Source organism: Lutzomyia longipalpis, chromosome 4 (assembly GCF_024334085.1).
Source record: "Lutzomyia longipalpis isolate SR_M1_2022 chromosome 4, ASM2433408v1".
NCBI lineage: Eukaryota > Metazoa > Arthropoda > Insecta > Diptera > Psychodidae > Lutzomyia > Lutzomyia longipalpis.
Window position 1 is genome coordinate 5400983 of NC_074710.1, and position 17645 is coordinate 5418627.

Sequence of the window (17645 nt, forward strand, 5' to 3'; positions counted from 1 at the left end):
TATCGTAATGAAAAAAAGTTGTTATTTCTTCAATGATTTAAATAATTTGTTAATTAGCACAAATCCTTGATTGCTAAAGATTTATTCAGACTATTAACATGTGAAGTTTTCAAGAGAAAAAAACGTTTAAACTGCTCTTAAATTGTTTTCCAAAAATGTCCTTCGCGTGGAACAAAGCTGTGTGGTGACATTTTATATAAACGATCCATGGGACATTATTATTGTTCTATTCGTTCTGTTGAATGTAAAATAATTTAGAAAACTCTTACTTCAGCTTCTATAGGACATTACCAAATGAAAGAAAAACAACTAGAAGAGTTTCTTGAATAATTTGAGAAGTTAAGGAAAAAATCGTTGGAAATGTCGTATGAAAAATCACGTGACGTACATTTATGAGACATAATAAAAAGAAAAAAAAAACTTCTTTCATTAATATTCCAGACATTTTGTTATTTTTTAACAAATTTTTGCTTGTTTTCTGCCCGGAAAGAAAGTATAACGACAGGACAAAATTTTGGACTGTTGTATGGCATGTCATGTTACAATTCGAGAAATTAAATTTGCTTTATAAAGGACAATTTGTAGTGAATTTTCCAACAAAAAAATCCACTAAAAACTCTTGGAAACATCCTACATTGAAGAATTCAGTGAAGAAGCTTGAGAAGCTAACGAAGAAAATTTGCAAGTTTTCCGGATATTAATTAAAATTATATATATTAGAGAAAATGGAGGAAAATTAAGCAAAAAAGAAACATATTTAAAAAAGAAAACGTTCCATTTATTACAAATTTAGCGTTTAGATTGACAATTATTGTATAAAAAAAAATATTTAAAGGCAGATTTCGCGAGAAAATAAAGTGATGAAGCAAATTCCGGGGAGTTTTTTCCTTTTTTTTTGTTCACTTTGTGTACGTGCCGAAAGCTTTGCTGAATTCTTTGAGGCGAATTGAGTGGATTTCAATGAATCCACCTGCGGATGCGGGGGTGTAGCCTCCGTGAACATTCATTGAGACGAGTTCTTCGTTGTAGAGTCCTCGGACGGCCCGGCGGGCTATGGGACGGGCAACACCCTTGAAGATTTCCATTGTAACAGTTCCGGAGACATTCTCCTGGGACAGCTGGAGGCATTGCCGGGAAAAGGTACCTTCGGGGGAGAACCAGAAGCCGTTGTACACGAAATCCGCCATACGGTCTGAGATGAAGGACTTTACACGGAAAACTTCACGATCCAAGCAGACAAGCTCCAAATCCAGATGAGCTTCGAACAGGATTTTTACGCCGGGTGTTTCATAGATACCACGAGACTGCAAAATTGGGAATTTATGTTTTAAATCCTTTTTTAAAACTTAATTATTTAAATTACCTTGAGACCAACAAATCTATTTTCGACAATATCAATTCTGCCCACGCCATGATCACCCCCAATGCGATTGAGGAGCTCAACAATGGCCACAGGATCCTCAGTACGAACTTTATCCTTGATCACAGCCACGGGGATTCCACGAGCGAATTCCACCTCAATAATTGTTGGCTTGTCGGGCCACTCTGATGGGCCACGAGTCATTTTGTACAGATCCTCCGGGGCAATGTGAGCTGGATCCTCGAGAACTCCCGATTCATACGAAATATGCATGAAATTCGCATCCATGGACCAGGGAGCTTTGGGCGTAGCTTCCACCTCGATCCCATTGGCCTTGGCATACGCCAGAAGATCCTCACGCCCTTGGAAGCGTTCACAGAATTCCGGGATGCGCCACGGGGCGATCACGGAGAATTCCGGATACAAAGCATAGCACGAAAGTTCAAAGCGCACCTGATCATTCCCCTTTCCCGTGGCTCCGTGCGAAATAAGCTTAATCCCTCGCGCCTTGGCGCACTCCACGAGTGCCTCGGAGATGCAAGGACGTGCCAGGGATGTCCCGAGGAGGTAGCGTCGCTCGTACAGAAGCCCCATGGCCACAGCGGGGAAGATGTAGTTGAGAACAAAATCCTTCTTCACGCGTGCCACAATGACTTCCTTGGCGCCAATTTTGAGCGCCTTCCGGCGAGCTGCTTCGAAATCCTCATCCTGACCCACGTCGGCAATCAAGCAAACCACCTCGTAGCCCTTCTCAAGGAGCCACAGGAGGATGCAGCTGGTGTCGAGACCACCAGAGTACGCCAAAAGAACCGTCTCCTTCATTTTTCAGCGAAAAACTAACTAAATCTGTGGGACTCTCCCCGGCCCAGGGGAGTGCTTCTCACAAGCAGACAATGTTATCAATGCGAAAAGGGTATCGTGGGTTATCATCTCCAGCCAAATTCTTCGAAAAAATACTTTTTTTCTTGAAGGAAAAATTCATTCAAAGCGTCGTGAATCGTGATAAGCTTTGAAAAATTAGCAAGGGGAAAGCTTCTGGGAAAATTGAAGCGTTCTCAAATTCGGGAATTAAGTGGAAGGAATAATCAGATTGAGGGAAAATCTTAGAGAATCTGGGAATGTTCTTCGGTAGGTGATTTAATCAAATTCTGTGAATTTATTGTTTTTTATGATTTCTTTATTATTTAATTCAAGATAAAGGATAATAAAGGTAGGTAAGTAATTTAGATGATTCAGAAGTTCTAAATTGTTGCTCTGAAAATTTCTAGATTTTTTAATCCATAAATTTATATTTTATTTAATTAAATAAAAAGGTACATTCCAATTAATTTGGTGTTTGTATGAAAAATGAGGGCGCTGTATGACAAGTTTATAGCACTTGGGGTCAATCTTGTGATTAATTTTAGTCGAGACACATTTTAAGCTATAAAAAGAACTTTCGTAAGATTTCTTTCTAAAAAAAGTCGAAAAGTGCTCTCATCTTCATCTTAAACGCCTGACTGTGCTGGAGAATTTCGAAAGTTTATATTTTATAGTTATTGTGAATAAACAATAAAAATTGTAAGATCTGTCCATAATTTTCTCTCTAAAAACTTATCAGGTTTGTAGGCTTTTGCACAGATGAAAATTCATAAAACTTTAAATGCTCTTCCGGTTGAAATTCTAAATAAATAAAGTTAAATTAAAAAACAAAAATTAATGATTTTTTTATAGGATAAATGTCAAATCCTATGGTTATGTGTCTAGAGTGCTATAAAATTATTTTTTCGGCCTAATTAGGAGTTTTTAAGATATTTCAGTTCTTAGAAAATTTATAAAGAGTTTTGTTCCTACAAAACTGATGCCTGTGAGTTAAATTAGATAATAATCATTGAAAAATGCGCCAGAAACAATTTAACAGCTGTACCTCAATGTAATACTCACCAAAAACCTCTAGAATCTTGCTAGAAGTTCCAGAACTTTCAAAGACTTTTCTCAACATTCCGTGAACGATGCAACTTCCAAGAAAGCTTCAGCAAAATCAGTTGAAAGTTAGAAAAATCATCCAACCACGAGTTTTTGTAAAAGTTAAAAAACATTCTTTTAGCTTTTTTTCCTTACTATGGCAATTACTTTCAAAGCTTTTATTCGTTTTACTTGCAACAAATACAAGAATTTTACAGAAAATTCCCATCTCTTCTTCTTCTTTTCATCTTTTCACATAAAATCCAACTGATTTATTTTTTCACTTCATCTTTTCTTTTTTTTCTTCTTCTTGTTTTGTTTCTAAATTGATTAAAACACGAAATTACACATATTTTCGAGTAATGACTCTTGTTTTCCTTTTTCATTCTTTTTTTTTTAGCTTTTCTTATGAGTAAATGAAGCATTTTTAATAAATTTAAAAATGAATTTTTAAATAAAAAATATAATAATGATAAAACAAGAGTCAAAAAAATGAAGAATTATTCACAAAAAAAAAATTGCAACAAAGAATATCAAAAAATATAGAAATATAATAAAAACTTTCTCTCTTATATATAATATAGAGTTGATTTTTCTTTATATATAAATATAGGATTAAAAAGAAATAAAAATTACAAAGCTCTTATTAAGAGATTACTTTAATAAAATAAAAAAAAAAGTCTATTTATGTTATATTTTATAGTTTTTATTTGTTTGCATTAGAATCACGTAAATGTCTCACATTTTGTTCATTTCTTTTACTTTTCTTATTTATTTTTTTTTTCTATATAAACTTCCTTTTAGTTTATGTAAAAGTGCTTCGAAGCTTGTACAGTACATAGGTTTTTTTTTTATTTAAATAATTATGATTGTATATAATATACAATTACATTTTAATTTTTATACATGAAAGAATAATGGGGTGACATTGCTACACATCTAGAGGAATTAATAGTTTCATTTAATATTATTATTTTTTTTTAATATCATTGCACCTCTGTCTGTGATTAATATCGAGATTACAACATGAAAGGATGAAGAGTTTTCTTTCGGAAAAGATTTTTTTTCTTTTTACTTTTTTTTTCTAAGTAGAACAGCATGTTTTTTTTTTAATTAAACCATCTCTGTTAGCTTTTCTCAGAAGAATGAAGATTTATATATAAAATAGTGGGTGTTCCACGTTAGATGAAAAAATTGAGAAAGAAAGAATTTCTTTTATTCTTTTTTTGGTAATTAGAATTTAAAAAAATTTGAATTGAAAAGTTAGAGAAGAAATGTCTAAATCAGAGATAAATTAGGTATTATAAAATATTGAGGAATATAAAAAATCTAATCTACAAAAAATCTAAATCTTTAAAACGCCTCTTAAGCCCAAATTCTAAATCAATTCAATCAATATTGTAATGTCATAAAATTTTTATTAATATTGTTTTAAATCATCAGAATATTTTAAAATATATTTAAAGTAATTTTTTGTGCAGAGCTCCAAAAACCTTTAGGAACTTTATAAATTAATAGATGTCATTAACTTCATTATTTTCCCCTAATATGGGCTTTTTCTGAATCAAAAGATCTAAATTTTGAAAAATCTGAGAATTAATTCATAAAAAATTAATTCAACGAATTAAACAATTTTCTCCTCAAACTCTTGAATTTTCTTCAAAAGAAATTTATTCCCTCAACTCTTTTCAACTTTCATTTATAAAAGTTTTTGCGCATTTAACATGGAACACCCTTTAACTCTCTTCTTGCCAGTTTATCTTCTTTCTCTATTTTTGAAGAAGTTTTTATGATATTTTAAGCCAATTTTGAAGCACACCTCGCTATTATTTCAAGCCTAGAGTGCAAATAAAATTTTTCTTTTGAAGACTTTTTATCTTTCTCATTCTCAAAATTTAACATTTTTATGCTCCACCGCAGAGAGCAATTTGAGAACAAATTCTATGACTAAAATTTAAACTATATTTGATTAAATTGTATATTAACTGGCAGTAAAATAAGCACTTGAGAAGGGTCAATTGGGAAGCTTTTTTTTATTTGTCTATAAGCACAGACTGATTTATTTTTCTTTAAATTGTGGAACACAAATTGACCCTTTTTCCTTTTAAAATTCCCCATCCGGATGATTGTGCTAAATTTACCGGAGGTGTGACTAGAGCAAAAGATTTGAGAATGAGAAATATTGATGAGAAATTGTACAAAAATTTCCCATCACTGCCTTAAACTCTTTTTCTTTTCATTTTCTTTGCACTCTAAACAATTTTCTTCTCTTCGTTTGAATATTTAACTTAATTATAGCACAATTGTGATTCACTCCTTACCTCATGCCACTTCCTCACAATGTCTCACACCAAATAGCCGCCCCCTCACGCACTCTGACGTGTTCCTCTATGTTGGACAGAGTACCTTTAGTATGTAGTCTGTGAGGAGTGTTGGAACTGTTGGGCTGTCTTCATTTATTGCCTTGAGAACTGAAAGGGAGAAATTGCAAAGTTTCTCTAAGCAAAAATTAAGAAAAAAAATCCCCAAAAAAAATTTCCAAAGAAAAATCATCGAGATTTGAACCCACAACATTTGCTACAACATTCAACCCCCTACGTGCTTGACCTAATCACCAACTTAATTTACAAAAACAACGTATTTCATGGTCATTGCACTGTCCTTGCTGAGAACAAAGGGATGCACCGCCCTGTCGCCACTGCGTCATCAAATTTAACTAATAAATAGCTGTGGGAAGTCGCGGTGAAAAGCCCCGTTTGAGGTGTGGTATGTTGTGTGTACTGTACAATAGTCTAACTGTTGTGAAACACGCGAGACATGAAAGAAAAAAAGAATTACACACTCTGCGGAGTTTTTCACGCCATGGCACACAAAGAATTCTTCTTCCATTGTTGCCCTTTTTCAATGCCAAATTGCCATCAAGTTGTGTTTTTTTGTGTACATAAAAGTAAATTTCCCTTTTTGAGAACTTTGTGAGGAAATCAATGCAAAGATATTGAAGAATAACGAGAATTGGAGTTAGAATTTATACCCCCTTGATGTTACCTATTTCCTGGATTGATAACAGTATAAACTCATATCTGCCAGACTTTTTGAATCTTTAAACTATTTATTTTACCCGTTTTGTTGATTTAGTTAGATATTTGACAATATTATTTGGGTTATTCTTTTATCGTTTCTCTTTTAAGGTTTGACATTTATTTTCTAACTTTTGACGTTTTTTCTCTAATTTTGAAGTTTATTTGCTAACGTTCGACATTTATTCCAACGTTTAACGTTTATTTTCTAAAAAAAAAACATCTGACATTTCTCTTTTGAATTTTGACGTCTATTGAAAACTCTGACGTTCATTCTAATGTTTGACGTTTACTACAAACGTTTAAGGAAAATTCAGACGCATGATATTTGTTTTCAAAGTATTCGAGTTTTTTTCTCTCAACTTTGACATTATTCCTAAGCTTTGGTTATTAAAGAAATGTCAAACTTTAAAAAACGCAACGTCAAATTAAAAAAAATATGAATTGTTAGAAAAGATACGTCAAAGTTTAAAAGAAGAAATGTTAAATGTAGTAACCTAATTCCCAAAAGTCAAATATTTATCTTAAACGTTAGAAAAAAAATCAAACATTTAAAAAAATGTCAAACTGTTTTTTAATCCATTTTCAATGTTTTTAAAATAAGCGCTTCAAAACATCTCGTGGAAGTATTAGTGGGCTTTCGCGGTGTACTACAACGCAGGGGCGTGTTCTAGATCTGCCAATCTAAAGAATTCTTATTAAAATTGAAATATATTCCAAAGATTTAAAAACTCTAAGAGTCATTTTTTTTTAATTCTCTGTTCTTTCGATCATTATTGTCAAATCTTAATGAATTTATAGTGAAAACAAAAACATCTATTTTTACATGTTTTCGATCTGCATTGCTTGCGGGTTCTTCGGATTTCTCCCCTAAAATATATTTCCCATGAAATTGTGGGTGGAAGAGCTAATATAAATATTGTAGCAATGCTATGCAAATTCACCTAAAGTACCCACTTCCGGCACGAGATCTTCTTGTTGCGCTGCAGTAATTAATAAATTTTTCAGCGTGTTCCACTTTCAGCAAAACACTTGTTAAATGCAAGTGAGAGCCCACAAATGAAGGCTCTTTTTTTTTTCTTTCCAACTGCACAGTGTTGCAATTTTTTTGCATGCAGGGAAATTGCATTTTGCTGCAAAAGGTTTCATTCAAAGCACTTTCTAATGAAACATTTGCAATACATTTATGAAGAAAAAAAGACGCGCGCGCAATTGATTAATTTTTGATGATTAGTTGAGTAATTTAGAGATTAAGTTTGCTCTCTGATGGTGTTCGCTCTGTATTTAATTGTGTCAGCAGGACAGTTTGAAAATTGGCTTTATTGCTGTTTAACTATCTCACCCATCGTTTGTGGCTTGTAAATCAATAAAATTTGTTGAGTCAAACATTGAGCCGAGAGATATGTAGGGAGAAGAAAATAAAAATCACTTTCAAATTGCTCGAGAGCGCGTGTCAATAAATTTCTTTATGTTGGCAATTATTACTTAATGCTGCATAGAAAAACATTTACATACCTCCAAGTCTTTTTTTTTTACATTAACGTGATGCATTAATTAGGCATGTATGTAAATGTAAGTGAATTACACCACGGAGGACAAATATTTGATTATGTAAACATTGACACTGAGCTAATACAGCTGCAGAGAAAATCTTGGATTATCGTCTCAGTTGAGTTAATTTTCTCTTATGGGATTTTTTTGGAAGTCTCCCACGCAATCAGGCACAACAAAAGGAGTGTGTGCCGACAAAATTTCGAGGGCTACAAGAAAAAAATAAACTCTACGTAAGATTCTATGGGATAAAAATTAGTGCAGTGGGTTAAATTGAATGGTTTGAATTGAGAAGCTGTGAGTTCAAATCCACGCAGTGACTGCTAATTTTATTTATTTTTCTCTGCATAATACTTTAGTGTTAAAATAATGTTTTTTCTCTCTTTAATTGATATCTTTTTTACCATAAAATACCTTTTAGCATTAGAAATGTTTGATTAACACCATAAAATTGATACAGGTAATTTAGAGAACATTTTTCCAGGTTAAAATATTTAAAAAAAAAATGGTTGAAAAATTTATCAAACTAGCAAAAAAAAAATTAAACTAGCTATTCAAGAAACGTCAAAGTTGGAAAAAAATATCAAACGATGTCAAACTTTAAAAAAACAAGGTCAAGCCAAAAAATTCTGAATCTCCTTAATTTTTAGGGAGTGTCTAAGCACCCAAACATTTTATCTGACTAATGCAGCTGAATGTTGATAAAATTGTGTTAAAATTGTAACAAATTTTATTAAATCTTTTCAAAAATGTTGCTTTTTTTGCAAAACTTCCCTTGAAAAATTGTCAATAAATCTAATAAGAATCATTAATTTCTTTTTAATTCTTGTAAAGAATATCCCATTTGAAATATTTCCCTAAAAGTATCAAGTTAGACGAATTGATACACTGTTATTAAAAAAATGCCCTCACGTTGCGGTACATCCCAAAAGCCCCCTACTACTCTTCCCAAAGAACTTCATTTTTTTTCATTTATTCAGCCACATTTTATCGTTCAGCGCAACAATACAAATTAACACATAAAAATCTTTGTTCTCGCAGTGTGACACAATTACCCATTGACTGAATTGAGATTGAGATTGGTGAGTGAGAAGAAAGAAAGACAATGGTGAACTTACTCTTGATGAGAATCTGGAGAATATGATTCGGCGGCGGTCCGTCATCCATGTGGTATGGAATCACCGTTGTGAGGTACTTGGGCTCGGGATCTGAAGTGAAAGAAATGCATTTTATGCGAGAAGGGGGTGAGAATTTTTGCCAAGAAAATTCATCTCGAAGCGTAAACTCACCGTGTCGATTCTTATCGCGCTTCCTCTCCGTATGATACTGCCGACGGCGATTCTGTACGGCCAAGAGGAGTGAGATGAAGGAATTCTTGAGCTCCTTCTCAAATTCCAACTCATCGCGTGCCGCCAGCTCGGCAATGAGGGTCTCTGAGTATTCCCGGAAAAGCACCTCCATCTCCATGTAGAGATCATTGAGCTGCGAAATTGTGAGGGTTTTGAGTTTGTCCTCATAGAAGATTTCACCGAAAATTTCTTTGGTCTTCTCCAGTCTCCCCCCATCCGTGGGGGGTTCATCCTCAATTGATGACACCTCATCCATAATGTCAACAATCTCCTTTATCACCTCCTCAGCCGTCTTAATGGGCTCCTCCACCTCACTGGCCATATCATTGAGAATGAGGGCATGCATGTCCAAATCATTGGCCACCGCCTCATCCTCTGAACACAAATCATTCATCTCACTTTCGCTCTTCTCCTGGGAGCGTTCGCTGAGGTTCAGCGTGGGAATTTGCATTTGTCGCGTGAAGGATTTACTCCAGTCAATTGGGAGGATATTCCCGAAATTTCCCGTAATTGTCCACCACATCCTGCGCGGAAAAAAGGGGGTAAATTATGCGGAACATTAAGGCAGGGAATTTTCTCAATGACAAACCCCTTTTTTGTGAATTTTAAAAAATCAATATTTTGCCTTTTGGCATTTTCTCATTAACTCTTTTGGTATTTATGTGGGGGGCGGGGAGAAGGCAGCGCGTAAAGGGCATAATGTGACACTTACTGGCATTCATTCATGATGTCCTCCTGACTCCTGATTTGCACTGGAGCGAGATTCGCGACGGATTCCTCGTAGTTCCCGAAGCATTTTGTAATTTTCTCATCGAACGTATTGACTAGATCCTCGAGACTCCCGGAGAAAGCCTCATTGAAGTTGTCGTTCTCCTTGAGGATGAGCCCCACGGTGGCGGGTTCCGCTGGCACCGTGGGCGCCTCCTCGCAGATTGTCTCCGACGATGGCACATTCCCGTTCTCCTTGAGATTCATCTCGAGGTCACGGTTCGTGGGACGGGGGCGTATGTTGGCCATATTGGTGGATTGATAGTCGAGTGGGCCCCACTCGTCTGTCTCAAATTGGGCCAGGGGAGCCTCGAATTTCAATTCAGCCATCTTGGTCAAGTCCCGCATCGCACACACAAAAATCAATACAGTGCAATCTTACGCCGTATTTTTTTTTTTCGGGGGGGGGGTTCCGCCCGCGAATACCACGCCCGGGGTTCTCTCCACGCACTAACGCACCACAATAAATGAACCACACTCACGCGAATTTAATCACCACCAACAATACAGCTTTGCTCTCTACGCGGAATTAGCTAAAATTGCATTAAAAATTGGGAGAGGAGCTCGCGCGATGTGAAAACAACAAGGGGATGGTATAACCTCTTTTTCTGTGAAGAAGTCACTTTTTGTTGAACAAAATGTATGAGGAATTCTCGAATCTCGCTCAATCTCGACCGATTCCCGTGAAACACTTTAACTATTTTTATATTAATAAATCAATCCGGATGATGAGTTAGGGATTAATCGAAAGCTAATTAAATGTACTTTTGATTGCAAGTGGAATTGTGCAAATTAATCCCTTCATCTGATCGGAAGAGCCGCTGCGTCACGAAAAGTACTGATTTCTCGGAGTTTGCCATCACCCTAGAAAACAACAACAATTTTTAATCCATCGACAATCCATGGAATTGTCCATGGACACTCTCCCTCACACTTTTAGTTTTTCCCAATTTTCTCGCGTTTTCTGACAAATTTTCATGGGAAAATCAATTTTTTGTGACCAGGAAGCGACACCGCGTCGAATGGCATCAATAATTTCAAAAGTTCCCGAAAATCCATTTCCAGGAAAAAAAGTGCGTGTAAAATCCCCAACCGTCAAAATTTCTGCCAGCCCCAATTTCCGCACAGAGGGGCTCCCCGGGGGCACGGGAGTATCCGTAAGTGCCCCAGGAGCTCCAAAAATGCGTTTTATGCCCAAAAAATTGGGAAAAAAACTAAAAAATCGCATTTTTGGAAAAACAAAAAAAAAGTTCGTTAAAATTCAAGAATCGACAGACGTCAGAATGAAAGAAACTGTTTTTTACAGTGTACTCATCGAATTATACAGTAGAAGCCCAGTCAACGACTACTTGGATGTACTCTTCACACTCATTATTTTCAATGCGCGAGAGTAGTTTAACCAAGTATACCTTAAATTGAGGTCCCACTGTAGAAGAAACTTCACGAGATTGTTTGTTTGTGGTGTGCCAAAAAAAAAGAAGATTTTCAGGTTGAAAATGCCTTTTTGGTGAGAATTTAGCAACTTCCTGGCACTTGTGAGTGTTTTGTTGGTAAATTGTGTTGGAAATTGGTTGTTGCGGAAGTGCTGGGAATGGCGGAATTCATTGATTCGCTCCTCAATGAAATGTCATCAACATTCAACTATCAGACGGATGATGTTAAAATTGACCTGAATCGGGATAGAACACTCAAGTGGCGGAGTCTCCATCACAATCAGTACGCCTCGACGAAGAAGAAGTCGTCGCGGGTGGGGCGCAATGAGGAGGGATCGCCCTATCAGTCTGTTAAGGTCTTCCGGAATCCTCTGAGCAATTCAACGACGGGACTGAAGAAACTCCGGAGGGCGGCACGGATGAAGTTAAGTCGTCTCGAGAGGAATCTCCGTCGCAAGGCGCAAGCAGAGGAGTCACCGGTGGAAGAGAAGCCGAAACCACCAATTGCGGAGACAACAAACATTCATGTGAACTACATTGCTGGGGATTGTGCTCTCAATCTCATTGACATGAAGCCGGAGAATGTGCAGATATTTCAGGGCGCTTCCGTCAAGGTAGAACGTCGAACATCACGACGATCAACTGAGAAACCATCCGTTGAATCCCCAAAGAAATCCACCCCCAAGAAGATGAAGAAGGCCCAGGAAAACCCCGAGAGTTCTCAGGAAGTTTCCCGGACAGAGGGAACCCTTCTGAGTCAACGACCACCGCGAAGGGTTAAGCCAACTGAGAAGATTTTGGCCAATAAACGTCTTCGGCGTGGAATTCAGATTCACAATACAAAGGTTAAGGTCACCGAAGCTCTTTGGCGGGAACGTGAGAATCTCGCCACGGCTCCCATTTCAACGTGTGAGGGGGACACCACGGCGGAGAAGCCGCAGGATGTTGTGCAGGAAGCAGAAATGTCACGCAAAACGCAGCATTTGCAGCAACTTGGCCTCACGACCATCACACAAGTTGCAGATGCGGAGACAGAAAGGATGGATCCGGAGGAGAAAATTGCCCCGCCTGAAGCTCCTGCGGGGACAATGGTGTGCCTGTGTCAGGAGGAGACACGATTCTTCCCTCATGCGCAGGGGGAGGCACTCTTTTGCAATGCAGTTGATCAATTTGAGACGGAATTCGTGGGATGCTGCAATCAGGTGGATGAGAGCACGTGCATCCGACGACCCAGCACCAGGGCATGCTTTATGGTACTCTGCGATAGTCACCGGAAGCGCCTACTTAGTCACAATTGTTGCTCAGGATGTGGAGTTTTTTGCACACGCGGGCAGGTACTTCTCTGCCCACGGAATCACTTCTTCCATCGGGATTGTGTGCTGGATGAGGGGAAGCGCGGGGAGATGGTGATGTGCCTCCACTGTGGGGATCTCACGGAGACAGCTGAAGTGAGGATTGAGCTGAAATGCGACAATCGCATTGTCTTCTATCCCAGTCAAAAGACTTTTTTGCGTTGCACCAAAACTCCCGCAGTTCTGTTCAGTGCAGATGGACAGATTTCCGGGGAAACACCCACCGAGGGAGGACGTACAATTCCTCAGCATATCATGAATACCCTCATCCGGGCATCACAGCAAGCACCAGCTGGTTCCCCGCAGGATGGGCTCAGTCCGAAGAATCTCCAGGCAGCTATTAAGAATGATGACATTGATCGTGTGGCGGAATATATTGTTAAAGGATTTGACTTTACAGCACCCTGCCAGGAGTTTGGCTACGGCTCCTGCCTACACTATGTCTCCTATTTCGGCACTGTGGAAGTCCTCCAGCTCATCCTGTGTCGTTTTGCAGCTCCCGAATTCATTGATATGCTCGACAAGGAGTTCCAAACGGCTCTTATGTGTGCCGTGAGTGGCAGCAAGATAGACATCCTGCTCCTCCTCCTACAGTATGGCGCAAAAGTCACCCAAAAGGGTCCCGATGGGATGACAGCACTGCATTTAGCAGCTAAAACTGGGAATTTCCGTGCTACAAAAATCCTCCTTGAGCACTACAAGAAGAAGGTGGACAGAGGGAAGTTCATGGAATTCCTCAATGATGTTGATCATGGAAATTGGACAGCACTGGTGTGGGCAGCAGAGCTCGGGCATGTGAACATTGAGAGCTACCTCATTGGACTCGGTGCTGATGTGACAATTTGTGACTTTGAGAACAACACAGCCCTCCATTGGGCAGCGCAATCGAACAAAATTGCCGCCATTGTGCCCCTCCTGCACACGAATGCCAATCTAAATCATCAGAATGTCAATGGGGACACTCCACTGCATATTGCATGCAGACAGCTGAATACCCAAATGTGCCTCATGCTCCTTGCCAATGGGTCTGATGTGCACGTGAAGAATTTCACGGAAGAAACAGCCATTGCGTGCATTCCCGATGCGAAGAGTCAATGCGCACGGATTATGCAGTTTAACATGCAAATGCAGCGGAATGCCATTCCCGTTGTCCAGGAATTGTGTTCGGATATATCAAATGGACGGGAAGCCGTGCCAATTGCAATGGTGAAGATAACACGAAGGAACCCACAGAGACGTACTGAGGATACGGAGTGGGAGGTTCCAATGCCAGCTTTTAAGTACATCACAAAGCCAGTAATGGTGGAGGAGCTAATCCAGATGGACATTCGTCTTGCCCGGATGGAGATGTGTGATTGCAGGGACAAGTAAGTGAGATAAAATTACTTGAATTTCTCTTAGGGATTGAAGATTGCAGGAGGAATTCAGAAAAAGAGATTCATTTGAAGAAGAAATCGTTACAAAATTTTCAAAAGATAAATCTTTAAGACGTACCCATATATTTAACCAGAGAATTGATTAAAAATTATTAAAATTAATTAATTAAAAAATAAATAAAAATATTAAAATTTTTGAGATCGTGTATTTCAAGCAAATTAACCTGTTGAGGGCCACTAGGCACTTGACCCTTTGAGGATCACTAGAACCGAAATTCTTTGAAGGAGAAAAACGAAAATAATCTGCTAGAAATTACCAATTACGCGATAAATAAAGTCAATAAATCATTCAAAGATCATGGAATGCCTGGAAGACCTCTAACCAACAGTTCTGCAATTTAAATTCAAATGAATAACAAACTGCTAGAATACACCGATTCTGTAATAAGTTAATTCCAATTTTCGTGCCTTTATAAAAATGTTCCTCATTTATCTCTTTCTTATCATATTTAATCGCTTTTTGGGCAGTTTTAAATTACCTTTCATGCAGTTTTTATTGCAATCTGTTGATTTTGTTGCATTATTGAATATTTTCATTTTATTTCGTAAATTTTACGATGTTTTATCGCTTCTTGTTATTATTGTTAATTTTAACGTGTAGGACATCGGTAAATTCTAGCAGTTTTTGTCCTATAGATTTAAACATGAAAGAACAACTAACTTTTATGTTTAAGATAATTTGTTACGCTTTTAATTCGAAATTCCAATTGACCGTTCTTCCATGTAAAAAGCTATAAGAAAAAAAACTACTAGAATTTGTCAGTACTCAATATTGTGAAGTGGTGTGCATCTTTTCGTAAAGTATTATTGCAGTTTCACCTAATTTCACTACATTTTATTTTATTTCTTGCAACTTCTGCAATTTTCTGCAATAATATTTCTTGCACCCATGTCGCATTTTTAACAATTTCTTACTTTTTTTTTTATTGTTTTTATATCTTTGTATTTCTAGCAATTAAATCCTAATTTTATTGGCATTTGGTGTAGTTTGTGCAATTTTAAATTCAGTTGTATTATTTATGAATAACTTTAAATATATTTTGTACAATTTTATCCCATTTCAATGCATTATGAATTGCAATTTTAAAGCACTTTTGATATATTTTTTAAATAAAGATTTTTTTTTTAAATATTTACTTAATTCCAAAATATTAATATCAATTAATGGAAAATAATCCAATGTTAATTCAAGTTTATTATATTGTATACTTTGAAGAGTAGAAAATTCTAGCAGTTATTTTCATTTAGGAATTTTTCATGAGGAGTTGTGTTCTAGTTTCACATCTTCATCTGCTGAAGACATATTGAGTGTCTAAACACAATACATTGCAGGCTACCAAATTCTAGCAGTTTTATTTCTTATAAGATTTTACATGTGAGTTGAGGTGTCTAGTTGTTCTTAAAGGGTTAAAGGAATTTACATTGCTTTAACGTAGTTTCATACCATGAATAAACTGCTAGAATTTGTAGGTCCGCAATGGGCCCTGTTTAAGCGTACAGAGTGGACTTCAGGGGGTTAAAAAAAAATCAAGAAAAAATATCTATTTTTTGCAAAAGCTCAAGAGTCTCAGCCACATCCTCCATCAGGATGAATTGCATTTTTGCGCAAAATACTTGAAAGCTCTCTGAACAACTTTCAAAAAAAAAAGTCTCTTTTAGAAATGAAAGAAGATGTGAATCTTCGCGCAAGTTTGCCCTTACATGTGGTGAAGGAGAGCGTCTTGTGGTCGCCATGAACGTCAGACAATCACTTCCCTAATGCCATTTATCTCTTTTGCAGTTGCGCAACGAGTTTATGCAAGTGCATAAGGAAATCTAGTCAGAATTGCTACACTTTGGAGGGACGTCTTTGCGATGATTTCAGCTTCACTGAACCATCGATTATATTTGAATGCAACGACGTGTGCGGATGCAACAGAGTGAGTTATATTTCTGTCATTTTAATCATTCATCATCAGCACTTCCTTCTAATATGTCGATTCACATTTTGAGGTGATTTAATTTAATTTAGAAATTCCTCACAAATTAATGTGATGGGAAAAGTAAGTGATGGCCTTTGAATTCCTTAAGGGTTTTCACGATGTGTGGCATTCTGTGCTGCAACCGCTGCAACACAGGCGGTACATTTTTGATTGGAGAGGAATTCTTTGATTTTTTTTTTGCATTTTTCATAAGACTTAGTTCCGAGCCATTAAGACCTTGATGGGAGTTTAAGAAGAAGAAAAAACGGCGTTTCAAGAAATTACTTTTCTCACCTTTTCTGCGTCTCTTGGCACACAGCTTGTCTGCAAGAATCGCATCGTCCAGAATGGTATTAAAGTTCCAATGGAAGTATTCAGTGTTGGTGACAAGAAGGAATGGGGTGTTAGGTGCCTCAAGGAGATCCCCAAAGGGACATTCATAGCGGAATATATTGGTGAGATGCTCAGCAATGCCGATGCTGATCGTCGCCCCGACGACAGCTACTTCTTTGGCTTTGATCTGTCTGAGGTAGAATTTATTTAATTGCAAAAATTCTTCTTTTATTGACTTTTTTTTCCATTGATTTATTGACTAAGAGGAAAATTACTTTTTTTATAGTACTGTATTGATGCTAATTTCTTTGGGAATGTGAGTCGTTTCTTCAATCACTCCTGCAATCCCAATATGGTTCCAATTCGGGTCTATTTTGAACATCATGACCTCAGATTCCCGAAAATTGCCTTCTTCTCCACGCGAGATATTGCGGCAAAAGATGAATTGACGTGAGTTTGAAAGAAGAAAATCTTAAAAGGTTTTTTTTCTTCAATTTAATTCTTCTTCCTTTTGACAAAATAGATTTGACTACGGCAAGAACTTCTGGAAGGTCAAGCAGAGATACTTCAATTGCAACTGCAACACCCCTGAGTGTCGGTACCGAACGAAGCTCCCATCCCCAGATCTAGATCAATTGGACACTGACTGAAGCCAAAAAAAAAAACCACAAAACCAAACAAAGAAAAAATAAATCAATAAATTGAACCATTTTTAGCTGAAAATAAAGCAAGTTTTATGTATTTTTTAGTCTTTTAATTCTAAAAAAAAATTACTCTTACATTTTTATTCTAAGAATTTCTATTTTTTCATTTTCTTTCTCTATAAAATTCTTCCATTGGAACTAAGAAAAGTGTTAGGTCTTCCTTTTTTTTCGTATATCATTTAGTAAATTCAATAATAATTAATTAAAGAAACTTTAGAGGGAGTTATTCAATGTTTTAATTGAAAAAATAATTATTTTCTCATTAAATTTAATGTTTTTTTTTCTTGACACTTTATTAAAAGTATGAAAATATCCCGCAGTCTCTATGAGAGTTTGTTGGGGTTTGATGTTTATTTTTGAGGAATTTCGTATTAAAT

The 17645-nt window shown here is 36.8% G+C and overlaps 3 protein-coding genes across 7 annotated transcripts; 1 reads left to right on the plus strand and 2 right to left on the minus strand.

The window, feature by feature from the left end:
• Positions 1-756: 756 nt before the first annotated feature.
• Positions 757-2377, minus strand: LOC129795881 (argininosuccinate synthase). Its single transcript, XM_055837405.1, has 2 exons — positions 1364-2377; positions 757-1304 (listed from the first exon to the last, which is right to left on the minus strand). Exons 1-2 carry the CDS (start codon positions 2180-2182, stop codon positions 900-902), a joined length of 1224 nt encoding a protein of 407 aa, XP_055693380.1. The 5' UTR covers positions 2183-2377; the 3' UTR covers positions 757-899.
• A 1091-nt stretch (positions 2378-3468) lies between these two features.
• On the minus strand, positions 3469-10916 carry LOC129795875 (fasciculation and elongation protein zeta-2). 5 transcript variants are annotated; one of them, XR_008751161.1, is made up of 5 exons: positions 9994-10916; positions 9222-9805; positions 9051-9140; positions 5626-5775; positions 3469-4435 (listed from the first exon to the last, which is right to left on the minus strand). XR_008751161.1 is itself a non-coding variant. In XM_055837398.1 (4 exons), the coding sequence occupies exons 1-4, from the start codon at positions 10395-10397 to the stop codon at positions 5693-5695; spliced, it is 1161 nt and encodes a 386-aa protein (XP_055693373.1). In that variant the 5' UTR covers positions 10398-10916; the 3' UTR covers positions 3469-5692. The 5 variants fall into 5 exon arrangements, 3 of the variants coding, with proteins under 3 accessions (XP_055693373.1, XP_055693372.1, XP_055693371.1); XR_008751160.1 differs by having other exon boundaries at positions 9051-9805; positions 9994-10695; XM_055837398.1 differs by having other exon boundaries at positions 3469-5775.
• Positions 10917-11466: 550 nt separating this feature from the next.
• LOC129795842 (histone-lysine N-methyltransferase EHMT2) lies at positions 11467-17305 on the plus strand. The gene is made up of 5 exons (XM_055837352.1): positions 11467-14201; positions 16051-16189; positions 16551-16760; positions 16851-17014; positions 17088-17305. The coding sequence occupies exons 1-5, from the start codon at positions 11641-11643 to the stop codon at positions 17212-17214; spliced, it is 3201 nt and encodes a 1066-aa protein (XP_055693327.1). The 5' UTR covers positions 11467-11640; the 3' UTR covers positions 17215-17305.
• Positions 17306-17645: the final 340 nt, after the last annotated feature.